This window comes from Thermobia domestica, chromosome 1, assembly GCF_964235325.1.
Source record: "Thermobia domestica chromosome 1, izTheDome1.hap1.1, whole genome shotgun sequence".
NCBI lineage: Eukaryota > Metazoa > Arthropoda > Insecta > Zygentoma > Lepismatidae > Thermobia > Thermobia domestica.
In genome coordinates this window covers 382,715,632-382,729,434 of record NC_137454.1, presented here as the reverse complement: position 1 = coordinate 382,729,434, position 13,803 = coordinate 382,715,632, and the positions used below count along the sequence as shown (strand labels likewise).

The 13,803-nt window shown below is 34.4% G+C and overlaps 1 protein-coding gene across 2 annotated transcripts in view; it reads left to right on the top strand.

Moving 5' to 3' along the window:
* The window catches only part of LOC145664680 (organic cation transporter protein-like), a 148,963-nt gene extending 135,166 nt beyond the window's left edge, over nt 1–13,797 (top strand). For both annotated transcript variants that reach the window (XM_081731536.1, XM_081731545.1), the window contains 3 exons: nt 6,029–6,210; nt 10,460–10,596; nt 12,520–13,797. In XM_081731536.1, the coding sequence (XP_081587662.1) occupies nt 6,029–6,210; nt 10,460–10,596; nt 12,520–12,604 (404 nt within the window). In that variant the 3' untranslated portion in view covers nt 12,605–13,797. The remainder of the gene's footprint in view (nt 1–6,028; nt 6,211–10,459; nt 10,597–12,519) is intronic.
* The last annotated feature ends 6 nt before the right edge of the window (nt 13,798–13,803 follow it).

Below are 13,803 nucleotides of genomic sequence, written 5' to 3'. Positions count from 1 at the left end.
CGACCTAAACATGATTTAATGCAGTATTCAAATAGAGTGTCAGCTTGATAAATTTAACTACCATCATCATGAAGTCTGTTTCCAACAAGAAATATTTGTTTTAAATAATATAGTTATGATAAATTTTACTACCTTTCGATAGTTGCCACCCTGTGCAAAAGCACGTGTTGCACATATAGTAGAGCCGGCCCTGCCTATCAGTAGGCAAATAGATTCACACATCTAAAAATTCATTGACGGAATAAAAGCAGTGCTGTAACAGATATTTTTTCATTAAGCTCTTGAATTCTCCTCTTTGTTCTGTACGGATATATTGAGAAAGTTTATTATATAATATGGTACCCATAAACATTGTATATTTTCGTATAACTTCGTGCAGTGCTGTTTGCTGGGAATTTTATATTTACGCCTATTATCGTATTTATATGTTTTGAAGGTGTGTTAAGTAAGTCAATGTTATTTATTTATTTATTTTTTTTTTTTTTTTACAAAGAGCAATATTCGAAATATGTAAAGTGAGGGTAAAGGCAATATTATATAAGTTTCTACACGTATTATTTATTTCGGCCCCTGCTATAGTTCTTAAAACTTTTTTTTTTTTTTTTTTTTTTGAATCATGAACAGCATGTTACTTTTTTAGGAATTTTTCCAGAAGATTATACCATATGTAAGTAAAGACTGCAAAGAGTCCGAAATATATGTTACGAATCGTATCTAGTTGTAAAACATGTTTGATTGATTATAATGCATAGAGCAGTTTATTGAGCTTTGAGACCAGTGAAAATATGTGAGTTTCCCACGAGAGATTGTGATTTAGCCAGAGTCACAAAAAATTGGTTGAGTTTGAATATATTATCATTCTACTTTTTTACTGGAAAGGTTTCTTGAGACTATGTAGCTTACCAAGCATGTGACGGACGCACTACGCTTGCGCAACTGTGCACACACACACCCTTGTCGGCAGTAGTACGAACTCATAGATTACACCACCATCTCATATGTGGAGGGAGTGAAAATAGCACTGAGATAAAACTGATAACATACGTTGAACATGGTTGGGATATGCACCTAGAAAAATTTCTTAGCTTTTGGAGAGCGATGGAATTTCCTCCCCAGGGCGTCCCTTGAAATCATCACTAGTTCACACAACTCCGAAAGTATAAAAACAGTGAATTTAATATTGCAATGTGACCTGAGGTATTGCTGTCTTCTTTCCAAGGCTATGTCCTCCACCAAGGATTGAACCAGGAATCACGTGTATTGGTAGTAGGGGTTAACCTTTCTCCTTTAAAAAGAGAATTTGCTTGTTTAACCAAAGTTATACCAAATTTTACGGTATGTTTCAATGAAACGACAGAATTTATTACACATTTCAACATATAATATTGTTTCAATCTACTATATATATATATACTATGTGTGTGTGTGTGTGTGATACACTCTGTCCTGAAAAGTCCATAATAATACGCTCAGTAGGATATCTTACTCTTAGTAAAAATGAAAAGTGTGTTCACTTTTATTTCCAAAACGAAACAACTGAACAGAGAAACCCAAGTGACGTGAATAGCATACCCAAGTGGCGATCCGATCTGATGTAAGACCTTAATGTATTAAAACTAATCTGATATTTGGCGTCATCGCTCTGTTTTAGAATCGAAGAGAGCCTGGACAAAGACTGCCGAAGGGATTTTCCCGTTTAAAACGAAACGGCTTCAACATTATGAGCAGAATTTTAAAGTAGAAAAAAAAAAAAAGACTTTTCAAAAATTAATGGTCTTTCTTAAAAATAAATAAAAAAAAAAAAAAAAACTGAGTCATGCTTTTACTGAAAGAACGTCTGACATTCAATAATATTGATATGGTAACCCTAGGCTAATGGGAATGTATACTTACCGATTACTATTCAATATACAGATTGCAATGGCAAGCATGTCGTTCGGAATACTCCTCCAAAAGAGCACTTCCAGTTACTGGCTTCCGTGTAACCATTGTCATTGGTAAGAAATAAATTGGTTCCCCTAATTTTTCGTTAATTGTCTGTTGAATGTTGAAACCTCACTGAATCTGAAGCAAACACATTTAAAAAAAAAAATGGTTAAACAAACAGATTCCGCGGAGCTGAGCATTGTGTTTTTGAGCATTTTTCCTCCTTCAGGGAAAAGCATCTGGAAAGCAGAAAGCAAATTCCACATGTATCAGTAATCCTTGCATCCCTTCAATAAACAAAAAGTGTCACCAAAGTTTACTAATTTGTGAAATTCTAAAGTTTAGTACCAATGATCGCAGATGTAGAAATTTGCTTTGGATGTATACCGGAAATAATTTATGTGAGTAATAGTTGTTGCTGTAATCCTGATAATAAATGTAAGTGTTGGAATAAGACTATCACGCAGCTACAATATTATTTTTTTAATGTATGAGCTGGCAACACTACTTGCACTCGAGTAGGAGAGAGAACCTGCCTGTTGACCAGGGTCAAAAGAAATATTCTCTACAATACAGATTTCTGTAATTCCTGAATCTTTAGAGTTCGCTCCCCTCCTTCCTCGAAGCTTTCGACTCTCCCCTGAAGTCTTGGTCACGGAGATTAAAAACAGTAAGGAAAAAAACAGAAACATCAAGAAATAAAAAAGATAGGAATCTGCAGATGATGTTCAAGCGAACTAAAATATGGTGGAGTCAGTATGTGCACTTTCTTGTTTTTTGTTGGAATGTTGCCAACTCATGTTGTTTTTATTATCATGCCAATGCTGTGAGAATTTTGTAATTACCGCCTCCCATTCGTCACTCAGCCATCCCTTGTCTAGATTTATTATTATTATTTTTTTTAAAGGAATAAATACATTTTCAAAAACCAGTGTCTCTACTTCATCTCTAGCTCCAAATAAAACTTTTGAATCTTCTACCCAATGTTGCGTTTCTTTTAAATGTTTCGATAAACCTGACACCGGATTTTTTTGCTTTTGAATCTCTAATGTGTTCCTTTACTCTGACTGTTAAATTTCTTTTCGTTTTGCCTTTATAACTCTCTTAGCAACTGCATCTTATTTCGTAAATACCCGATTTTTCATTAGGATCCGTGTAATAACTCTTAAATTGTTTTATATATAACTAAATTTTAGGTGGTTTCATATATATAGTTTTAGGTGGTTTTAATGCTGTACGAAAACTGTATTGTGTATAGGTGCTATTTAATGGAGTTGTCAATCTGGGGAAAAATAGGCAATCCAATCCATTTTTTTATCCTTTCTGTCGGTTTCGGATTTATCGGAATTTAAATTCCTTTTAACTGTTATAACAAACCTCTTCCCCTTGGTAAGTCCGTTCCTTTTTATTCCTTGGTGCTTCTGTTCTTTTTCTTCCCGTTTTTAACATCCATGACCAAGACTCAAGAGGAGAGTCGAAAGTTTGAAAGTTTAAAGATTCAGGAATTACAGAAACCTGTAAATAGAATGATAGTTACAATTCCTGATCGTGGTTTTGCAATGTTTGAGTATTATTTTATGATTATTTAACATTATATCAATTTCTACGCACTGCTTATTTTGAATGCGATGGAAAATTAGAGATTTATCTGTGTTTAGTATTAGTTTGTTTTGGGCAAACCAGCTTTCTAAGCTATGAGTTGTCTCGTCAATTTTATTGCAGGTAATATCATAGCTTGTACCTGTTATTGTTAAGATGTAGAACATTACGAAAGTTTTCTTCTCTTAGGTTGTAGCGAATAAATTGTAATGTTCATCGACTTGTTTTCCTCACGAGCCTTCACTCGGTTCTTGTATGCTTTTATCTGTACTCTGTTTATCTTCTTTACTGCTTGTTTCGGTTGTTTATTCTTGTTCAAACTGCTTCCTATACCTTTTACCTTCAAAAATTAACGTCCCTTTCTTTCTCATGTTTTTAATGGAAGCTCTCCTAGCAACTACTTCCCCTCCATAGGTTGCGATAACCTTCTCATTGTTTCTCCATTAGTCTTGAACATTTTCTATTTCAGAAAAAGAGATATTCTTCAAAACTATTTCTTTAAATTTGATTCTAGATTTTTTCCTCTTTCAGTTTAAACTACAGGATGTCCCACATAAAACCGGTACGCCTCACGTACGGTTAATCATCTCTAGTTAAATTGCTTGTGGGATGAGAACACTGCCTTAAAAGTTGGCTACAATGCATTCTATCGGAAAGTTAAGTACAGAAGTGTGTTTGTGCGTCAGTTGTTGTGAGAAACTCGTATTGTTGAGTTGTTGCAATGTGTTATGTGTTGATTGATTGATTTTGAGTTTTACGTCCCGTTCAGCAGCGAGGCTATATGAGACGTGGACTTACTGATTAACGTGGAATCCCAACCACATGAGCTCCCGCCGGGAAATGTTATGTGTTGAATCAGTGCTTGTGGTAGGTCCCCGGACTTAACATTGTGTGATTTTTACTTATGGGGCACACTGAAAAGCAAAGTATATACTGACAATCCTCACACAATAGACGATCTTAAATGGAACATTAATAGAGAAACTAACAACATCACGCCTGCAGAATTACAGCGTGTTGCTGGTAACGTCATCAAACGAGGTCAGCGATGCCTGAATGCCCTGGCAATCACTTCCAGGATCTCTTATAAGCAGATAACTGTTTAACGTTATTATTATCTATTTATTGTTGCTGTTAAAGTATTGCTTGATTCTCGTTCGTGAGGCGAACTGATTTTATGTGAGACACCCTGTATTTGATCTTATTTAAGAACAGTTTTATTCTTCTTCAGTTTCCTTTTTTTTTTTTTTTCTTTTTCTACTTGATACACTCTACAGAACAGTCAATGCTGCGGCTATACGGTCGCTGGAATAATCTTTCAGTTCTACATCCTCTTAAGCTGTATTCTTCAAATCATAGGGACAAACAATTTTTGAAAGTTTCGTTCTGAAAACCAAATGAAGTCACTGAATTTCACTACCATTACAATTTTTTTCTTTTAAACTGCACAAAACAAGGCATTAGGTATATTCGGGGAAATGGGTTTGATTCGCAATTTATATACCTTCTCTACTTTAAGAATGCAATGTGGAGACGCACAAACAGATAAAACATTCATTTTAACAGCTAAAAGTACAGCACAAATTTTGGTATGTCTGTGACTTCTTGATACATTGAATGTCATTCACTTCCTTGAATTTAGGGAAATCAAACGAAAGGCAGAGGGAAGAGAATATTTTAATTTACGAAGGAATTTTGGATAGAAAAGAAATTTCAGAGCTTTTTGATTCAGAAAATACTTGTCACTCACATCCAAGTTCAATGTGGTAGAATTAAAAGATTACAAATATATATATATATATATATATATATATATATATATATATATATATATATATATATATATATATAAAGTATGGTGCTAAATTCGTTGTACAAAAGCAGAAGAGTGATTCCTGAGATTAAAACAAACAAAAAAGTTCCTATAAACATAGGGCGAAAACCCCATCGTTTACGTGTTACAGGCTGCCGAAAAATGAAAAAATGAATTCTAAAGGTCCATAGCTCCAAAACTATGGGACCTACTGTAGTTGGGTCAAGACTTCACTGAGGAAATAGTATGTGCTCTATCCAAAAATACATGTTTTAGAATCCTAAAGTACTCACGCAACAATTTTTATGAAGGTAGTTGGAGAGTGCTTTATATCATAGGTCCGTAGGCAAACTCCCTCTATAAAAATTGTTGTGGAAGCACCTCAGGATTCTGAAACACGCATTTTTGGATAGGGCACATACTAGTTCCTAAGTGAAGTCTTGACCAAATCAAGGTATGTCCAATAGTTTTGGAGTTATGAACCTTTAAAATTCATTTTTTCATGATTTCGGCAGCCCATAACACGTAAACGATGGGGTTTTCGCCCTATTTTATTGGAACTTTTTTGTTTGTTTTACTCTCAGAAATCACCCCTCTGCTTTTGTACAACGAATTTAGCGCCATACTGTATATATATGTATATACTAGGGAGGCATTTTCTAAAATTTCATAAATGTTTTTCTTCTACAGACATTCGATGGGCAACAATTCTCCTCTTTCTGGTGGGAAAATTTGGAATTACTTCGTCGTATGCAACGATCTATGTATACTCAGCGGAGGTGTTCCCTACAGTGTTAAGGAATGCTGGAGTGGGGATGGGTTCCACGCTTGCCCAGGTAGGAGCTATGATTGCTCCTTTTGTCTCCCTATTGGTATGTACCCACAGATAGTATAATTTTGTTTTGTATATCTTTATAACACGTAGATTTAATTTCAAATTTCACCTAGTTTCGTTTTGCTCATAAGTAGTACTAAAAATATGAATAGAATTCAGTGGCGGTTCGTGAAGGGGGTCCTGTCGGTAAAAATGTCAATTTTACCATTACAAGTTCAAAGGGAGGGTGACTAATATCCTAACTCGTATACAAGAATAAGAACTTTAGGTAAGTTTTATTTTCCTTCACTTGTAGTGAAAAATCGTTGTTTTTAGCAATGTAACATCCCTCGCTAGCGGCCACTGATGGAACCAAATGAAAATACACTTGGAAACAAGAAAGGAAATCAGATTGCTAGAGTGACTATAATTTCAGGACCTTTTTCCTCCTGAGATATAGATATATATTGCAATTGGAAAAATGATGAAACGAAGAAAATGAGAGAAAACGGAACAACCTACAAGCATGATGTTTACTCTACAAAACCTACCTGACATGATCCAGAATCGAACTAGATACCCAGGTACCTGAGATTTCCACTGAGCAACAGCGATTCATTAACACACACACACACCAATATATATATATATTGATTATTTCTGTTTGGTAACAATTCATTCAGTCGGTTCGCCGGTTCAGGAGATTTAGATCATACCTTCTTCAGCATTAATTCTTCTTGTAGAGCTTGATTCTCTACATATAAACATTGTTGAAGTTTTTTATAATAGATGGTCAAGCTATACAACAAGCTCTCAACGCGACATGATTCACAACGAAAATTGCCACTAGATACATAAGTAGAGTGACAATTATTTCTATTTCTTTTTCCAGTTCCAATCCTTACGCCCACATACTATGCGATGAATCTGTTTTTTTATTTTTTTATTTTTTTATTTTTATTTTTTTTAAGCCGCAGAGCTTGCTAAATATTTTACATTTAAACCTCAATCTTGTCTTTGCAAATATGGCTGCAATTACAGTAGAAATATAGTATTCTGCAGTTGATTACACAGTATATTTTTTTAGTTAGTTTGTTTTTACAATAATAATAATATGAAGGTAAGTATATTATTATCGACAACACTGGTAAAGTAAAAAAAAAAAAAAAAAAAACCGCAACCGCAATAAATGGGTGGAACAGAAAAAGTAGTGTATTTAAAGCTGTTATGTCCCTCGTGGTAGAGACTATGCATTTTGTTTTCAAAATGTTACAGGTATGCTACCTAAATGACTTTTCATTATAAAATGGAAGCCATTAGATGTTATTGAAATACTACGGTGTTTATGTAAGAAAATAAGCCGCTGATGAAGGTCGAGGTTCCCATTGAAAATTTCGGCATCAATAAATAGTTAAGACATGCTCCACAGTGTAATCTAATTGATATAATCACGCATCAGTCTAGTTCCTTCATTATTATTATTATTATTATTATTATTATTATTATTATTATTATTATTATTATTATTATTATTATTATTATTACGAGGGTACGGTAAGTTAAAAATTATCCGCAATGTAATTATAACTTTTATTACATTGTTCATGCTGACCTCTGTCCTCGTTTATTTTATTGTTATGCTGTTGTGGTCATGCTATGAAAGTTTGATCCTAATTCCTCCATTTGTCTTCCTTTTGTTTTATTGTTATGCTGTTGTGGTCATGCTATGAAAGTTTGATCCTAATTCATCCGTTTGTCTTCCTTTTGTTGCAGATAGATCATGGCCGCTCCATAAGAAATTTGCACCAAAGAAGAACAATGAGCGGTGATCCGGTTTTTGTGGTCAGAAGGTGTATCAGGGGCCGCAATGTATCAAAAACTTTCAGCACAATACGGGAAAAGTGTCTACGAATGGATTGAAAAAAATTCACCAATGGTCGCACAAATGTTACGTGCACGTGACATGGTTCTGTTAAACAGACGAGTGACTGTTGATGAAGTGGCACATCGTCTGGAAATTTGTCATGTTTTTTTTCGTACGAAATCATGCTTAACAGACTTGGGTTTCATAAAGTCACGTTCTTCTTTGGAGCAAACGTCTAATGTAGCGGCCATGATCTATGTACGATAAAAGGAAGACAAATGGAGAAATTAGGATCAAACTTTCATAGCGTGACCAGAACAGCATAACAATAAAACAAAAGAAAGACAAATGGAGGAATTAGGATCAAACTTTCATAGCGTGACCAGAACAGCATAACAATAAAACAAAAGGAAGACAAATGGAGAAATTAGGATCAAACTTTCATAGCGTGACCAGAACAGCATAACAATAAAACAAAAGGAAGACAAATGGAGAAATTAGGATCAAACTTTCATAGCGTGACCAGAACAGCATAACAATAAAACAAAAGAAAGACAAATGGAGGAATTAGGATCAAACTTTCATAGCGTGACCAGAACAGCATAACAATAAAACAAAAGGAAGACAAATGGAGAAATTAGGATCAAACTTTCATAGCGTGACCAGAACAGCATAACAATAAAACAAAAGGAAGACAAATGGAGGAATTAGGATCAAACTTTCATAGCATGACCACAACAGTATAACAATAAAATAAACGAAAACTTAGGGCAGTATAAACAACGTAAGAAAAGTTATAATTACATTGCGGATAATTTTTACTTACCCTGGTAATAATAATAATAATAATAATAATAATAATAATAATAATAATAATAATAATAATAATAATAATAAACTCCCTCTATAAAAATTGCTTCGTGAGTACCTTAGGATTCTGAAACATGTATTTTTGGATAGCGCACATATTAGTTCCAAGGTGAAGTCTTGACCCAGCTACGATAAATCCCATAGTTTTGGAGCTATGAACCTTTTAAGTTCATTTTTTCATGTTTTCGGCAGCCTATAACTCCAAAAGGAAACATTTGGGCACCCACGTTGGTCTATACTTTTTGTCTTATCTTGGTGTCAGGAATCACCTCCCAAACGTTGTCGGTGTTGTTTTGAAACACCCTATATATATATATCGGGTGTTTTTAAAATGGCGTCCACAGACAACAGAGCCCTATTCTACAGGTAAAAATAAGGCGAAAATGTTATATATATACCCTCCGGGTCTCCTTCAACCGCTATGAGGAATCAAACATTTCGCAACGTGGCAACGTCGTAGATTAACTTGGAAGCATTAGCATTGCTCTTAGGAATCCACCAAGCAGTTACATCGATTGTCACGCTAATAGATGGTGCTAGGGTCAATGCGTACCGACTTTAACTTGCGTCTGAAAAGGATCGATATAACTATTTGATACATTTCTAGATCTACTCTGTGGTTCTTTATCTGCGAGGTTGCCACATAGTGCAATTCGTGTCTCCAGACCAGAACTCAAAAAGTATATAATTATATATATTTTGACTTGTAGAATACTGTAGACTTGTAGTCCGTTTGCGCCATTTTTAGAACACCCAATATATGACATTTACTTAGTCTACAATGCTTCTAGTGAAAATCACCCTCAAAATACATTCATGGTGGCACCAATGTAAATATGTTGAAAGAGGATTTCCCGTTATAGAATTACTTTTGCCAAAACACCGAAATTTAAAGATAATAATTCAAAATCCATTAACACTATTTATTACGGATAGGCAAAACCGTTTTTTAAAAAATAAAAACCGGGAACCGGTTTCTAGTAAAACCGAAAAACCGACATTTCGGTTTTCTCCAAAACAGGTTCGGTTTTTTCAAAACTGGTTTCGGTGAAAACCTTTGGAAAACACATAAAACTATTTCTGTGGAAACGGATTCGGTTTCCGGAGAACAACGAAACAGTCTTCTGGTCAGAAATAGACCAAATTTTGGAAAAAACCGGAACCGGTTTTGTAGAAAACCGAAACCGGTTTCGGTGAAAACCGTACCGTTTTTTTTGGGAGAAAACCGAAACCGGTTTCGTTTTTTCTAAAAACCGAGAAACCGGTTTTTGTGCCCATCACTACTATTTGAACAACAGAGGTAACTAAACCGAGTATGTAATTCTACAACCAGCACGATGTCCTATGGAACGCTCAATGAAGATGACGACAATTGATCATTGAAACGTATCTATCAAATTATTATATGAGTACTTTGGTAAGAATATATTTTCCTTTCCGATTAATTTATATGTATTCTATCACGTCATTAAGTAATTCCATGTAATTTAAAAAGGAGTTTGTTTCATTTTTCATAAAGCCTGTTAATTTTGGATTGATCAGTAATTACGTAAATGAATATCTCATACTTTAGGGTTCGTATATAGAAGTTCTTCCATTTCTGATATTTGGTGGTATGGCTTGTATTGCTGGATGTTTAACAATATTCCTCCCGGAGACACTTGGACAAACCATTCCAGACACAGTTGCCCAGGCGGAAGCATTTGGCAGGTAATTTTTGTACTAGATGATTAATAAATATCTTAAATGAATAGAAAATGGAAAACTTTAGTTCTAATTTAAAAACACAATATTATTTACTTTTCTCATACTTTATATTAAACTTTACAATTGAAATCACAATACAAGGTATGCCAGACAGTAAAAATAGGGCTTTAAAAAAAAAGTTGTTTGCCAGATCTTAGCTTAAGGAAGTAAAAATGAAATTAAAGGAAATCTGTGAGTTTAAGTTTCACAATTGTGCCCGTTAGGCTAACGGAAACGATGATTTAAGCAAGTGAATGATAATATAAGAATTGGTGGAATGAGAAAGTGGAAGAAAACGCCAGTACCCGAAAAAAAACACAAACACGATGTAGTCCACCGGGTCCACTTGGGCGGGAATCGAACCAGGGACCCCACGCACCAGGGGTAAGCGCTCTACCACTGAGATATCCGTGTGCCCTTTAAGGAAGTAATTTACGGTTATTAACTTACTTGTGGAAGGCTGGAATTTTCTTTTTGCTCCACCATTGTTTCAATGCGGTTATGATGTTCACTCAATCTTTCTAAGAAGTATACCTGGGGCAACCTAGAGCAGGGCCGCCTGTAAATGAGTGTAACCCCAACAAAAATTGGAGAACCCGGGTCTTTGAGAGGCACTTTTTTTCCTTTCTTAAGTTTTCCTCGTTCAATTTTGATTTTTGAATCGAAAGATCCAATATATTACAATTAAAAAATTTTCTTGTACGCTTTATATCTGGAGAGTTACATATATTGTAGCCAAAGCCCAACTATCACTTAACTCAGTATGATGTGCTTATTCCGTAGAAACACAAAAACTCGATTTATGGGGCGTTCAAAAATTTTGTGGTCCCTGATCCAAGATCCAACATATTTCAATCAAAAATTTTCATGTACGCCTTATATCTGGAGAACTATGTATAGTGTAGCCAAACCCAAACTTTCACTTAACTCAGTATGATGTGCTTATTCCATAAAAAAAATACGAAAACTCGATTTAGGGGTCATTCAAAAATTTTGTGGCCCCTGATCCAAAAACTAATTATTGGCCAAGATGGCAATTTTTTTATTTTTTTTTATCATCCCTAAAATTCTTGGGCAAGATCGCAATCTTTTCATCCATTTTTTGATCATTCCTAAAATTCTTGTTCAAGTTTGAAATTTTTTTTCAGTGACAAAATAATCGTAACTTTTCTAGAAATTAAATTAAACAAATTAGATTTTTAAAAAAATATGGATCGAACGACTTTCTAAATACCTTTTGGTGACAAGAATAAAGTTCAAACCAGTCATAATAAAGGAATTTAGCGACTTTTGTATAGTTCTTAGATATTTTCATAAAATGGTGTTGGTAAGTGCTGACGACTGTTTGGGGCTGGAGGATAGAAAATTTGTTTTGGGGCTCATGAAATGTATGGGTGGCCCTACCTGGAAACGGGAGACCGATAAATGCCGGATTGGTACGTCAATGCGTGGAAGATGAATGTATAAATATAGCATATATACATAATGTGTGTGTGTGTGTGTAATAGCCATACTTGCATATCTTGATTCATGTTCAACACACAAAGAATAGGCCTATGTTGTATTCAGTTTTCCCCCAAAATTTTCAGCCTCCCCCCTCCCGCATTGAAAATTTCTGGATACGCGCCTGATGGTAGGTTAGCATTACCTTAAAACTTTTAGTAGAAAACTGGATCATGTTGTAATATCTTCCTGGAAGGCTTATATTTTTAATATCTGATACATTGGAGATTATTTTCTTTCATAAATTATAATAGCCAAAGAAATGTACGGTACCTCAGAATAAGAATTTAAAAATTGCTATCGCGATTTTTAATTATACATCATGAAATAATATGCATATAATATAAATTAAACTTTGTATCTGTAATTTCTTCTTATTTTCAGCGCAAACGAAGAGCCTGAAGCAACAAGAAGTTCAGAAAAGGCGCCAGCTGAAAGTACACCTCTAGTTGATCTGAAAGTCCATTAGCCGAAGACTGATAATTACCGTCGCATTTTATCACGCAAAGATTCCTCAATTACTCTTCAAGTTTTATGCAGCAACAATCTTTCATATTTGACTTCGTAAAATATTATTATTAGGTCTTAGTTGTGTTCATGATATTTATTTCTTTACACCGACATTAAGTACACAAAGTTATAAAATGAGACATGAACATGCAATGAAAGATCGAAGATTCAACGGGACGGTCCAAAGGCCATGCATAGATTTCAACAAGTCAGTAATTACACGTTGTTTCGATCTGAACTTACTGAGAATTCTTCGGAAATTTTTAATCATATAGTAATTTCAAGTTGACATTGCAATGTATGAGCACAATTATCTTGACTTGATGATTCAAGGCTTGATGTCACGTTTCCGATATATATGTATAAATATATGTGTATATATGTATAAATGTATGTAGGTTTCTATTTCAAACATAACTCTGAAACCTGAAGTGAAGACCACAATGCCATTTACACCAATTTTATATCTCAAACCATTCTAGAGATATGGTAAAAACTGTTAGTTTGCAGCACTGCTTAAAATTATATAATTGGGAGAACTTATTGTAATTACATCTACTAAAATTATTGTTAAAATGTTAATATAAAAACAATTGTTTTATAATACGTCATTGTAGGCAAAATATCAAATTTTACCATCTTTTCATATCTACTAACCAGTTTGAGATATCTATAGAAAACCATGATATGGTACTTATCTAAACAAAGTCTTTTTCGAAATACAGTCCTTTAAAAAAAAGTCAAATTTTCAACTGCTACTAGCTGAACCTGGGCTATTTACATAGCGCACAGTTCTAATATGAGTGTAAATCTCCTTCCCACTTCTCACTATATCTGTGCAAGTCCCTTTACGAACACAAGGACAGGAAGATTCGAAAAAAGAGTCAATTGCTATAGACAAACACATGTAATATATTAATATATAGAATGTTGGGAGAGTTTATGGCAAACTTGTGTAAGTGATAGATGATACCAAATGCAAATATTTGTTTCTTATAATTTCATATCCGAGTACGCCTCATTGTGGATCCATAAGCCTTCGAAGTTGCCATCTTGCAATAGGTTTTATCATTCAGATTAAAACAAAGCGCCTGAAATGTCCATCAACCCGTTACACGTAGCTCCTCTACTGGTTGCCTTTCACAAGGATGTCTACCA